Source organism: Chroicocephalus ridibundus, chromosome 1, assembly GCF_963924245.1.
Source record: "Chroicocephalus ridibundus chromosome 1, bChrRid1.1, whole genome shotgun sequence".
Taxonomy (NCBI): Eukaryota; Metazoa; Chordata; class Aves; order Charadriiformes; family Laridae; genus Chroicocephalus; species Chroicocephalus ridibundus.
Window position 1 is genome coordinate 87639510 of NC_086284.1, and position 14567 is coordinate 87654076.

Below are 14567 nucleotides of genomic sequence, written 5' to 3' on the forward strand. Positions count from 1 at the left end.
TTGCTGCAGGCAGGAGCGCTGCACGTCACCCACCCCGGCCGCACTCTCTCTGTGCCGTCTGGCGCTTGGCTGTTTGTGGGACCCATGAACTGCAGCCCCCTGACCACAGCCAGCTCCCGAGGCAGGCCCACAGGAGCAAAGCAGTCCCAAACCGAGGTGAAAAGTATGGAGCTGCCAGCATAGTTATGACTGCAATGTGACGTGGACAAGGAATTCATAGGAACACTGGATTTGTGCCGGCACAGCCCTCACACACCAAGGAGCTGGTAACGCTGGGAACCAGGGCAACCTGGTGTGGAGGGTGGGCAGGGGGAGTGCGGGGCCAACCATGAGTCAACTCCACAAGAAGATGAGTGAAACGACTTTGTAGCTTTGGCAGAACACGAATTTCTGAGGGTGTTTTATGGTGCGCTCTCACCTTGCTTGCACAGGTGCAAATTTCAGCCCTGGCTGTCCGTCACAGAGTATGGCACTCCCATGGACATTTCATCCAGAGCAGCTCACAGAATTTACTGGGCGGCTGGCTATCATACACCTAGAAACAAAAATTTACTGCCTATAGTTGTGTTCAATCCTTTGGCCTGTTAGCATAACAACAGATTCAACGGATTCATCTAACCCTCGTTTACAAATGGATTATTAATAAGAAAAACACAGAAGATGAAATTTAAGTGACAGAACTTAATAAACACACTGAGTATTTACCATCTTATTTCCAGGTAGAACTGTTTTAAGTGCTAAGTAAGTGCCATGATCTCACATTAAGAAATACTTGCTCCTTTTAGAATTGAAAAAAGAACAGAAAGAGAACTTAAAACTGTTTTCTTAATAACCTAAAAATTTTCCCAATCAAAAATTTGAAAATTGTCATCCAAAGGCATGAGCCTGATGTTTCACACCTGACTTTGCTACATGTAAACAGAAGTCTGCCACAAGACTGGTGTGTGCATATTAATGAAAAGTCATTTTACACCACTCTTCAAACAACAATATTTAATCATTTTCACATCAAAATCACTTGTAGCTCACCAGCATTTTTCTGTTTTACTTTAAATATAAACCCAAACATTTTTAAAAGCAGCAGTTTATATCCACAGGTTTAATGCATAATTGATCCTCTTTAAAAAGAGGAAAATCCATGTGTTATGTGAAATACTTTCTGTTATTATAATGAAATGCAGTAAGAAGAGCTTATATTTCTACAAACTCTCTTCTCCCAGAATAATCAACTTTCGAAACAAAGCTTTTTCACAAAACCTTCTTTAACCTTCTTTTACGAGGCATGGTATGTTGGACTTCTAACTTGGATTTATAAAATGACAAGTTATCATCTCAACAGGAGAAAAAAAAAGAATGCAATCTGATATAAGGAAACTCTGCCAAATTTAGACTTTCATTTCCAAAAAATGGGAACATTTCTGTGATGTCTCATATTTCTGAGGTACAACTCGGGAATCAATACTTTATTTCCCACAGATACAATAGTTAATCTGTTTCCAGGGATGCAATTGGGAGGACAGAGCTGTTCATTTCTGGATACATGTTGCAAAGGTATGACTACAAACCTACAGAGATTCTTATTCCTTATCCCTCATTTCCTCCTGTTCTCCTAACTCTTCCACTAACTTCACAAAAAACATGGAAGTAATCTAGAAATCTTTATTGCTGGCAAGCTATGGTGGTACTATCATTCTTTGTACAAAAATATTTCAATGCAGTTACTTAGAAATGTTAAATAAGAGCATTTCAGTGATAAAATATTTTATTAGTGCTTCTGTTTGAGTACATTGAGCAGTGTATCGGGACTTTTAGAAAAATTCTCAAGTTTCACTATCCGATCTTTCAATCTCAGACACGGCTGTTACAATAGAAGCAGATGCTTTGGTAGAGGAAACCATCCCAACAGTGAGGTTCTGTATTGCCAGTTGAGACCCATAAAGCAAGACTCGGGTATGGTGGAGTGTGTATTTTATATATCTGTGCATATCAAAAAAGATTATGTGAACTCTGCCAACCATGTGTGAACGTGACAAGCCAAGTGAACGCTACGTCTCATCCAGCTCCTGGCAGGCAGGGTGGTTAGCTGTGATACAGGATATGCTGGCTGGAGCCAGCTCTAGCGTTTGATGAGATGACAAATAGATCCTTTGTGTGGGTTTTTTTTTGACACTCTGAAGCATCACCAATATCACGCACCCACTCACTCCACGCTGTGCAAATATCCATCATTTAAATGCTTTAACAGAGATTGCTGACAAGGTATGAGATACTCTGTGGCTAGTAAAGAACACACTAAACTACAACCGGAAAAACGAGAGACCTTATTTTGAAAGGATGAAAGTAAACAGAGAAACCAGAGGAAATGAAGTAAGCATCAGTTCAATAAAATTATGAAAAGAAAGTCCTGCTGCAAAAACAGGACTATAAGGTGTATCAGTCTATGAGCATACAAGATAATGTAGCAAACAATACCACAGAAACAGCAAACGAAACAATGTCACACGATAGAAAACCTTGTGCATGAAATAATACAACTTTTTATTCACGTTTTATAGATTACTTTTATTTATTTTTGCTTTAATAATGCATATTCTGTTCACTCTGTGCAAAATCGGGGACAGAGGCGGGCGTTTAAATCATCTAATGAAAATCAAGCGGAGATGAACATTCAAGTTGAGGGAGAGGCCTATCAAAACCAGGAAAGCTAAAAAGCCACAGCTGCTCAAGACAAAGCTGCTCTCAGCTGCGCCCTTTTGTCCTGCCACCTCGCACAAACCTGGCTCTACTGACTGAGCAGCTGGACACTGAGAAGGTGACGTCCGCCGGACACCGGGGACAGGAGTCGTCGTGGTAGCTACATTAGGGAGACCTGGCTTGCAACCGGCTCCAGTCAGTGTGTGGCAAAGAAAGGCACAAATCATTGCAAGGACCAGATTTCTGTCTGTTGGTTTGTTTCCTTCTTGTAAATATGTTACTGTACACAAAGTAAGTTTAAATTGTAAGGGGTTTGGGGACGTAAAATTGCATATTTAACAAAACTTGAAACCATAACAAAAAGTAGGCTGTTCTATCTTGAAGCAAAAATAATCCCTCCAGCCCCAACGTTAACATTCATTCCTGGCTATATGCAGTACAAACATTTTAAAATCTGTGACAAAAGACAATTAAAAACCAAAGTCAAAATCATAAAGCTTGTAAACAGATAATCTGAAATACACTTTATTTATGGAAAAATATCATCAAAATAGTACCACTATGGACTAAACTGCCTGAGTTTTCATTTCACCTAGGATCTTGAAGTAGAGAGCCTTTAGCACAAGAAGATCAATTTCAGTCACAACTAGTGCCGCACAGCACTGCTTCAGGTGGAAATTTTGTCCTCATTGGTATTTTTGTTGTGCTATCAGAAACTGTTGTGCTAATCCTTCAAATAAAGGGATGTTGAGGCAATTCTTAAATCATTTGGCACAAAGTTGTTTTGGCTGGGGCATAAATTTGAGTCTCAGTCATGAAGAATAATGCGACATTCCACCTATCAAGTATTCACTTTGATTGAAGAGCCTTCTTTATGTCATTAACTTCCATCTGAAAAGAAAAGAAAAACATTTGTGATAAAATTAGATGCTTTAACAAACTGAGGTACAGTTGGTGCTGCTTGAAAAGCAAATGTTCCATCCTGTCCACAGGTGTCAAGTATGGGCTTTATACTACTCTTATTTCCACAGATTTCACAAATTGAGGTGACCTTCTCAGCTGCATAAGATGACCACTCACTGCTTCCTCCCCTCAGAGCTTGACAAGTATAGTCATTGAATGTACCTCAAGACCTTTCACACTCTTTAAATTACAACTTTTACAAGCCGCGCAGCTTGCTGCCGGAAATGACTTGCAGAATGAGCTCTGTGTCCATGCACCAGCTGCTGCACTTACACCCGGCACAAGTAAACTGAATGGCTGACCATGCCCACAGGCAGCTGAGAAGCAAAACCTATTGTCTTTTCTGCAGGGATGGCTCTTGCTATAGGGATGGCGATTGCCTTCTGCACCCATCAAGCCTGTGTCCAGGCACCTTAAGGGCACTGATGGATGTACAGCCGTACGGTAAAAGGATGTGGCTGAAACCGTCATCAGCCCTAGTTGTACACTTGGCCCCATGAGAGATGCTGGAAACCTTGAGGCAGGGATATTAGATTTATTCAAACACACCCGCAGTGCTCAACTGTGCCGTATCATCAAGGCAGTCGCCTCTAATACATGGACTGAGAGCTGTGCTACTTTGCGGGTGCTCTGATAGTCATAAACTTATGCAACTTTTGTGTGTTGAACTCTCATCTTCACGTGAAGCTAATAATGCCACCTCGGTTAGCATCTGAACATTAACCAGTATAAGCAACATTTGAACTGGAGTAAAAGAGTTCAGCTATAAGATCATAACTTTAAAATCATCCATGCAGGTCTCTGTATAAAGACATAAAGCCATCCTTGAATAGTCTGGTCTGTTAGACTAAATCAATAACCACTATTAAAAACGTTCATTGATTTTATCCAAATAAATTTAAATTCTAGCTGAACATTAGTTGTGTGTTCCTAGAAGCCATACTCCTACGTGGCTGCATGCATAAACTCCTTTAGGCAGCCCCGGACAGCAGATTGATGGTCCCCAGTTCTGCCACCCTTTGCCATGTTCCCAAGCGCTTTACCGAGCAGGAACAGCCCGGTAATACTACAGTTCGATTTTCTATCCCTAGTACAAAGAAAAAGTATACAGTTGATCTATTCCATGCAAATAGAAAATATAATCAATACTAAACCACTTTTCAAGTACATAGAACAGAACAGACTAGACTAGACTATTTGAGTTGGAAGGGACCTACGACAATCATCTAGCGCAACTGCCTGACCAATCCGGACCTGACCAAGTTAAAGCATGTTATTAAAGGCACTGTCCGAATAGCTCTCCAAAACCCAGAGACTCAGTTTCAACATTATTCCATATCAAAGCAGCCCAGTCAATGATCCCAGCAAAGGCCCAGCTCCATGACTCTCCCACAAGCAGGGCAGTGTGCTACCTGGCAAGTGACTAAGCCAGCACCACGACATCTAGAGCTAAGGTACTACACAAACTATGGAAGCAGTAACTGGGCTCTTAGTCAGAGCACCCTCTTTTATATTGTTTAGGATGCTTTGGTAAAAGACAACCTGAGTCCAGTCTGTAAAGGAGACATAAAAATCTTGCTATATGAAATCATATTCCAAGCATATCAACACTATGACAAGTCTACTACAAAATATAGAGCTTTGGGAGAGAGCAAATAATTTAAAAAGACATGGTTTCATTTGTGACAATATCAAACCATTAAAACTGAGACTAAAAAATATCACAGTTTGAATCCTATATTGTGTGGTTTTGTTTTCTTTTTAATTAGTCTACTTGTGCTGATAAATTTGTAGACAATGATCAGGCTTTTCAGTAAGAACCCAGTATGTATGACCCAGACTGGCAGCACTATGAAGGGAACAGGTATATCCCTTTCAGAAATGTTGGTAGTTTTTGATTCACTGGAATCCAAGTATCTTGGCAGAGTTTTATGTCCCGTACCTGAGGCTAAATCAAACCTGCTAATACTTCCATAACATTATAAATAATTTAAATACCTGCAATCGTAGACGGATCTTCTTTTCTTCATCCAACTCAGACAGCAACTGTTTAATCTCTTTTCTGTTAAAAGAATGCAAAAAAAAGCTTGTGACGGAAACGATTAAACTAGTAAAATACAAAAGATCGCCTCCTGGAGACACATTTTCCCTGCTTCCCTAGTTACCTTTCTTCCTCTGAACAACTGATTGAAGTCAGTACACTCTTGAATGCTATATGCTGTACTACAGAGAAGTAAGAGTCTCTATAAAAGCACAGCGCCCACGCACACCCCGTATTAGTGGTTAATACATTTCCTCCTAACAGCCCCGCTTCCACAGACTTTGCTCTGGACTAGCTGTATCAACACTGTATCAGCACCCAGCTGCCTTTTTTTTTTCCATTCAAAATGTAGACGGATTGGCTGTTGGTGGGTTATAGGAACTGGTAACAGAAATCCTGCCCAAGCTATCCACATACTCCAGCCACTTAAAAGCTGGTTATGCCAGCAACAAAATGTAACCTTCAACTTCATTTATAAGACTTAATGATCCCAAATATGGATTTGCTACCTTCCTTATTTGTTGGGAAGGGGAACATAGCTATAAGGAGCACACACCTTCTCATGTTCCCACTGAGTGATCTCGCCTTAAGACAGAAACCAGTAGGTGGAAGCAGCCCCTGCAAGAAGGGCCAAGGAGAGCAGAGGAGCGGGGGTCAGCCTAAGAGGCAAAGCCATGGGGCTCACTGGCTAGATCCAGCTTGAACCATGCCCATCTTTTCCCAATTCCCTGCACACCTCCGTTCTGACACAGTCTCTGCACGCTGCTTTCCCTTTTATTTTTCCTGCACGGGCTACATACAACTGACAATGTAAGTGAAGGTTTAGCTTTCAAAACATTAAATATTCTCAGGAATAGCAAAATCTACACGCCAGCCCCAGTTTCTCCTAAGAAATGGGCAGCTTAAAAAAAATGAAGATGCTCAACACCAAAATAGGAAGATTCAGGGTCATAAACACAAAAGTCTCCAAATGTCCTAATCACAATTCCATTACTTCTTCTGTGATGCGACTTCCTGGGAAGATGTGCTAACAGTCAAACAACAAATTGATTTAATAATTTTAGGAACTTGTAGTAATTTGTACTACAACTAGAACAAATGCAGCCCTTATTATGATCAATGCATGCAAGTTCCCAAATTGTTATTGGCAAACAAGACGACATAAGAACCTTATTCACTAGTTACAGCTCAGTTACTTGACTTTTTCAACACCTTATAAACTTCCGCTTATGTCATAACACAGCAAAAAAAAGCTGTTACAGGTGGATAGTGAGAGTCTTTTTTACTCAGCTTCTCACCCCTGATTGTGTTCTGTCAGGAAAGCAGACAAAAATCACTCACAAAGGCAAACTGTGCAGAGTAACATGCGTCAAGGCAAGCTTAAGAAGAAACTGCCACCACCATGTATGAACAGATGCATCCCACCTACAGTTGTGATCTGCAGTACTTACTTTTGCTGGTCTTTCATGGTTTCAATTATGGTTCTTAGCTCCTTAATTTGTGTTCTCAGCTCTTCCAGGGTAGTCTGACCTTGGCTCAAGTGCTCAGTCTTTGGCTTTCCTTCAGTACCAAACAGGGATGGGGAATTTGACCTGTGGCCTGTTGTTCCCATAGCAATTGAGTGAAATCCAGGCGATGGTGAAGGGGATAGTGATGGTTGTACATTGCTGCCACTAGCCAAACCTCCTGGTTTTGGAGGCAAGGAAGTTTTATTATCAGACACCTGCAACAAAAAGAATAACATTTAATGTCTGGAGAAAGCTTTATGAAAATCAGACGTCTAACAAATATTAAGTATTTTGCTGCTCTTCAGTCATGTTGAAAGTCCATGGCCAAACATGGACAGTTTTGGCCAAAGCATGATAAAAATAACAATTAGTCGTTATCTTTGGACATGTACATCAGAAGGGCTCTAGTTGGGACACAGAAGTTCAGACAGCTTCAATAAGACTTTCCACAGTTGCTACAACCAGTCAGCAACAAGCGTTTCCAAGCTCTCAGACCTGGCTGTGAAATGAACCGGGGAAAGATGCTCAGTGTTTCTCTCAGAAGTTTGTGAGAACAAACCTACATTCATGGACATCTCCTGCAGGGAACAAAACTGCATGGCCAAGAATCCAAGTTGTATTTTTTTGCAGATTAAATTTACAATTGTCAACTAACCATTGAAGGAATCTTCAACACCCCATTTTTTTTTTCTAAATAAAAGAATGTGTTACATGTTACCCTTAGCATTATGAAAACAGCAAAATATTCCTTAAGTTAGAAACTGTCCTCTGTTAACTGAAGCTTCTGTGAATCCCCCACAACTACCAATAGCTCTTTATTCCGCCAGGAACTTAGAAAACCACAGCATTAACCTAGTTACCCTGGAACCATGGGGCTAGCTCAGAAGCATGCCATGCTTCTTCAACTGCAATCCAGTGCTCTACTTATCAGACAAGGTATAGAAAAACTGAAGTCCACCATACATGACCAGCTACTTCACTGCATACACAGAGCAGTGTACAAGTACAGTTATCACAATGGCATGTGGAGTGAGCCTTAATTATTTATCATATCGTTATTTGGCAATGCTAATGTGTACATTATATGACAGCTACCGTGAGTATCTGAAAATCTGATTTGGCCAAGAGTAAGAAAAAGCACTAGGCAGCTCTCCAACTCTATCTTTGGAAAAGAGATAATGAAGTTGAATGGCAAATACGGTAAGATATTGAGAAAAAATGGTAAGCGAGGACGTGAGGACTGGTGCGGTGGCATTAGCTGGACAAAGTTATTAGAGAAAAGTTAATGTTCAGATGAAAATTAGGAGAAAGTGTGATGGGGATGGAAGAGAGCAGGATCCACCGAGTGCTGCAAAAAACAGTCTTCCCCACCACATGAGCATGATTGAACGCAGAACCTGTCCTGAGCAAGCACCACATTAAAGAAGTTCTGCAGAAAAACAGTGTGAAGGTAGAAATAAAAATGGTGTTATAGTCACAAGAAAGCTAGATCACTCCAGTGGCTTGAATGCTTGACTTCATGACCTTAACAATATTCTTTTAACATTTTATATACATATGTGTGCATGCGTGAGTAATGTGTGCCTATAATCTTTCATGGGTAACAATCCTTATATCAGTAGATGCTAGTTTCCTTTGGACTGATAAGAGACATCAGGCTGAGTTCAAACCTGGAGACACTGAGCAAGGCATAACTGGAGTCATCCACACTGAACACCTTATTCCAGATCTTAACTGGATATCAACATTAAAGCCTCAAGCAGCTACTTTCTCATAGTGGTCATCTTGTCTTACAGGAACAATATCTACATCCTTGGCATATCAGCATATAATTTACAAATGTTGGCCCAAGAGCATTCCTTAATGCAAACGCTCCCAGAAGAGGGAGCTATATAGCAAAATATTGTCCTTATAACTTGATCACAGAAGTGCACGACTTCATCTTTCAAATACTTTTGTTAGACTATTAGAATGTAATATTTGTATTACTAAACATAACCTTATGTATACAGTAAAGCATAGCTCCAACCTCTAAAGCCAACCTACATACTCCTTCTGTAACATCTGATTATCCTATAGTTTTCTACCTGTATACAGTAAGAATAGCACAAGCCTCTAAAATGAATGCAATTATACCAGTATAAAAAGTGATTATACTTGCAAATTCGAATTCACATACTATTACAGTGGGTCAAAGAGTTGTATTTTCTCTGCTCACAGACTCTTCTAACACCAACTCAATTCACAGCTGCAAGAAAGGGCGCCTTTGTTTCTAAAATGTATTTCCCTAGCTTCTCCAATTCTGTGAAATGTATTTACACTAAAGGGATTTTTTTCACAGTATGGTTATGGAGACATTTTAACTGTGCAATTCACTTCAGACTTGTACTTCAAACATAGAACAATCTTTAGTAACTCTTACCATTTTAAGCTTCTTTAAATGGCCAGTTACCAGGTGACTGCTGTATTAAAATTTTAAAATAAATATTTGAATACTGATTTAAAAAACAAAAATGCATGTGATAAGGTTAGGCAGAGATATTTCAGTTAACTTACTTGTGATATTGTAACAGTTCTCGATTTCCTTGACACGTCAATAGTTTTGTGGGTAATGGAAACATGTTCTTCCTTCTCTTCTTCAGGACTTGGTGAGTCAAAGAAATCAGGGCTTGAAAGGGACGACTATGTAGACAAACACACACACCCCAAGAGAGGAAAAAAAAGCAGGTGTTTTCATTGTACAAGAATTTAACAAAGGAAGAAGAAAAGCATTTATGTGATGACTTTTTTATTTTTAGTTATCATTTACAAAATAACAATACTTAAAATCAGGACTCTCCCTCCTCTCCTCCATTTTTATTTTTTTTTACGTCTTATTTTCAAGGCTAGAATGCTTTCAAAGCATTCCTGAAATGGGATATACTTAAGAGTCGGATTCAACATAAATTTATGTCTTTGCATTGCATTATATTATAAGGTGACAGCACCCTCCTGTTTGCAAGAAGAGCTGTACCTTACTCGGCTAGGATGCTGAGCACTGTGCTGTGGGGATGCCAGCTCTGCCACCTGGGCAGCTCTGCCATGGCTCTGCTCAGCGCGGGGCTCATTTTGCTGCTCCTTAGCAGACTCGTGCTGCTGCCCGTGCACACTGCTGGCATCACAGGGCTGCCTTCTGCACGGCCTCTTTGTAAAGCTGCAAACAGAGAAGGTTCTTTCCACCCCTGTTCCTTTCGCCATAGATCTGACAGCGGAAGAAAGAACTTTGAACTTGCCTTTTATGTTTCTATATTTATGTATGTAGTCAATTTCGAAAACTTTCTTTTTTGTATTCTATTAGTTTCACAATAATCCCTTTTGTTTCCCTCCACTTTGTTTTTTTCTTCAGCAACATGAACATGGGTAACCATCAGTAGTTGCTCTCATTCTGATATTCCAGAATGCAAAAAGCATAGAAATCAACAAAGGCCAAACCTCAAAGGAAAGGACACTAAAAAACTAAGCAGTTCCAAAGTATGGTTTATGAGACCAACTTGGCTAAAGATAAAGGATGACATTTAAATCACCCTTATATTTACAATTGTGAGCTTAATGAGAAGAAGCACGTGGTAGCTCAAGGAGAGCTGCTGAAAGCTGACAATGGTCTGTTTGCCCTAAAAATCTGGTAGGATGTCCTAGAGAAACCAAGGGAAATGCTTCTTTTGGGAAAGATTTTGAAAATCCTTAACACTTAGCACAAACAGGCTTATTCCAAAGATTTTTATAAAGAATTCTTCTGGCCTCAGTCATGGTTGGCAAGAAATATCTGGCAGCACCCAAACAAGGGGGTACAAATCTTGCAAGGGAGGGAATGTTTTAAACATCAGTATACAAAACACTGGCAGCCTTTTGACACTAATTTTCCTGAGCTGCATCTCTCTACCTCACTGTACGTGTGAAGGAATGGCTGTGTAAATGTAGTAAGAACATGAGGGAACAAAAATAGCAGGAGGTAAAAAAAAAATCAGAAAAAAATAATTAAAATAAAAGGAAAATGAACTTACAGACGTGAGAGACTGGGAGGGTGGTCGCCTGCCAGTAGCTTTTGGTCTGGTTGTAGTTGGATGATTAAGCTTCTCAGCAATTGGTATTACAGAGTCAAAACCTTCCAAGTCTTAAAAATAAAACAGAGTTGATTTGGTTTTCTGGCAATTGTCCTCAAAGGGAAAGAATCACAATTTTTTTCTCATTTCAAAGAAATCAAATCCCATTTTCCCCATTGTGTCATAGTGTTCTCCACACGTTTAGCCACCATGATGGCACTAAAAAAACCTGTAAGTCAAAGGCAGCTGTAATCCAGTCACCCTTGCCAAGCACAATTACTCTTCCATCTCAAACACAATAAAGCAGAGGAAGAACACGTAAAGGAGCTTTTGGCTTTAGTTTTCAGCATAGTGAAAGCTAAATAACAACATGGCTCCTATGGCATGGAACAAACAGCTTCAAAATTTCCATCTTGTTATTAAAGGGGTCGGTAATTTTTCTTCATGAATAATTGGAGACATAAGACAGCGTATGCGTTGTCTCAAGAACCGCACTCTCAGCGCTGCACCTGCAGTAATTGCTTAGGGGAGCACAGAATGAGAATGATCGAGCTGGAAGTGGTTTGCAGGTTCCTGGACACCTGCAGCTGGAGGCAGCACCGCTTCCAGTAGCTGCAGGTGAAAGGAATATCTCCAGTAGTCCAGAGGTTATGGTAAGTAAAAACTCCAACAGGCTCCTGAAGCTGTACAGAGCCCAGGAAAAAGAGGTCTGCTAGAATGCAGTATCGACTGCCTTCATGGCTACTGGAATGCACTGGGGAAGTGTTTACTCAACCCAGCCACGTGGGAGCATGTTCACGTGAAAGAACGATGTGAAGGCTGAAGGAATACTGCAGCTTGTGATTACGTGCCTGAACCAAATAACTTAACACCATTAATCTATTTTTATGGGTTATATCAGTTTCACTCACCTCCATTTCAAAATGCCCTACTGCATGTGTTAAGCAGAAATGAGTCAGAAAACATACAAGAGGTACTTCAGACAAGATAAATCAAAATTCTGTAAAATTACTTTCAGACATGAATCAAATACTGGAATGATATTCATTATTCAGAGACCATTTTTCATCACACATATGTAGGAAGGAATAGCTTTTAAGTTAATAGTTATATATACCGGGCACTTAATTTTTGGAACTGTTACAGAACAATGAATCTCTAAAGATCCAGCTTTGTTGCTGTATTACAACCATTGTACAAAATTACACAACGGAAAAACAAATGAATTAATGGGCTTGTGCAATAAACTATATGCACTGAACGACACTTAAGCTGATTCCAAGTATTCACGATTTGGCAGCTAGGAAGTAAATGGGACCAGACATTCTTTATTCAGCAATATTCTTCCAGATCCGGGAGATAAAAAAAGAAGAAAAAAAGAGACCTCTTTCAATAGCCCTGAAATAGTCTAAGGTTATTCTCCTCCAAATACTACTCTATTTCTGGAGCAATGCTTCCTATATATAACCAGTGACCTCACTGTCCTCTACCAGGTATTTATCTCATTGCTTTTTTATTGACTGTTGCAACCTACATCCAAAGGTAGATCACCCAGTCCATCAATGGGAATTTGGCAATCCAAAGCCTCAACTGCACCCAACATATCAGATGAGGCTACAGCACTTTTAAAGTAAAAATGAGCTAACATTAGCAGACTGCACAAAACCTATCTGGAGTCCTGCAGGGCTTCAGGGTTTCAGGAGAGGAAAAATGGAAGTAAAAATTTATTTACCGGGGAAAAAAAACCCAACAAATGTAAGAGCTGGTTTCCAGTAATATCCAGTTTGAAGCTGACACATGAGATAGCTAAATAACTTGCTTAAGATCACACAGCAAATCAGTGCTGTATTTTAGTACATTGTCTTTGTTTTCACCACTGTGCTACTTTGTTAAGTTGCACAGCAAGAATATATTGCCACCAGAAATACACACTCCTCTACAAACCTGTGACGCTCACACACAATGGAGGCTGAAGCAATGCTTCCATTTGTCCCAGCCACTCCTTCCCGACTAAGTAACTAACCCCCACCATGCCAGGGAGGTTAGAATTGGACGATCTTTAAGGTCCCTTCTAACCCGAACCATTCTATGATTCTGTAACTGTTTTTCCTAATTGTTTTCCTGAGCTAGTTTTAATTCAGCTAATTTTCCAACATCATGTGCCCAGACACACAAATTCCCATGCTGAAAGAAGGATCAGTATCAGTATCAGAGGACTGATACAAGCTGCTAAAACTGGGAGGAAGAGGGGACTACTGCTTTGGGGGGTAGTTGGCAGGTAGCAAAGTGGCTGAAGTTATCTCAAAGCCCAGGAAGGCTCCAGTGCATCACATTCCTCTCTCTTGTGTTGCCACTTCTATGGTAAGCACCACTGTCCCTTCCTCCGTTCTTTCAAAAGATATCCACACTAATATGGAAAACAATCAATGAAGAAAATACTGAAGGCATTAATTCAATGTGTTTCTTTGGCTTAAATAAACTAATAATTACCTAGTTTTATGTTGGATCAGAATACAATACTCACGTTTAAATTGTAAAATGTATTGATATACTAAGAATGTATGACTTTGTGTCCTTGAGACTCATGAGCACTTGCAGATAAAATCTGCTATGCACATTTTATGAATACCATGCAAGATGAAGATTTCTGTGCAAAGCTTCTATTATCAAGAAATGCCAGGAATCTTCAATTTTTCCACTTCTGAATACATTTCTGATACCTAAAAAAATAAATTAAAGCAGCCTATACCTGCACCGAATTTTTAAAAAAGAGCAGAGCAGAGCAGAGGCTGGAAAGTCTCCACAGGTAGAATCTGATGCCAAACTAGTGAAATCACAACCATTCAGCTGATACTATAAATGAAATTCTATTTAAGTGTAAGGGACAACACTTGGTACAATGCTAAAATAGTAAATCCATTTCCAGTACTTTCATGTGCCCTTTATTCCCTCCCTGCCTGTTCTGCTTATTTAGATGTGGTTCTCGCTTCCAAATCTGTTCTTCATCTAAGGTTATCACCACCTTCCACAGTCATCACATACGAGATACTCATTCAGGAAAATTCCCATATAGTAAACTGGTAAAAAAAATGAGAAACACAACCACTCAAGAGACCTCTGCCTTGCCTCTATACTGTAGATTCAGTAATGAATTCACTTATACTTCTTTAATTATATTTTGCTAATGGAAAGCAAGGTTATATGGGTGTGACTGTATTATACTCATGGAGATCATTAAATGCAGAGAGATTTGATTTTAGTTTGTATTTCTGTAGCTATCAG

At 39.8% G+C, this 14567-nt stretch overlaps 1 protein-coding gene across 4 annotated transcripts in view; it reads right to left on the minus strand.

Moving 5' to 3' along the window:
- Positions 1-1050: 1050 nt before the first annotated feature.
- Positions 1051-14567, minus strand: part of SH3KBP1 (SH3 domain containing kinase binding protein 1) — a 231854-nt gene continuing 218337 nt past the window's right edge. For 2 of the 4 annotated variants that reach the window (XM_063342729.1, XM_063342739.1), the window contains 5 exons: positions 11247-11356; positions 9763-9888; positions 7150-7421; positions 5656-5719; positions 1053-3585 (listed from right to left, as the gene is read on the minus strand). In XM_063342729.1, coding sequence (XP_063198799.1) covers positions 3544-3585; positions 5656-5719; positions 7150-7421; positions 9763-9888; positions 11247-11356 — 614 coding nt within the window. In that variant the 3' untranslated portion in view covers positions 1053-3543. Of the gene's footprint in view, positions 3586-5655; positions 5720-7149; positions 7422-9762; positions 9889-11246; positions 11357-14567 lie in introns of all 4 variants that reach the window. The other 2 variants (XM_063342720.1, XM_063342750.1) reach the window with 2 other exon arrangements.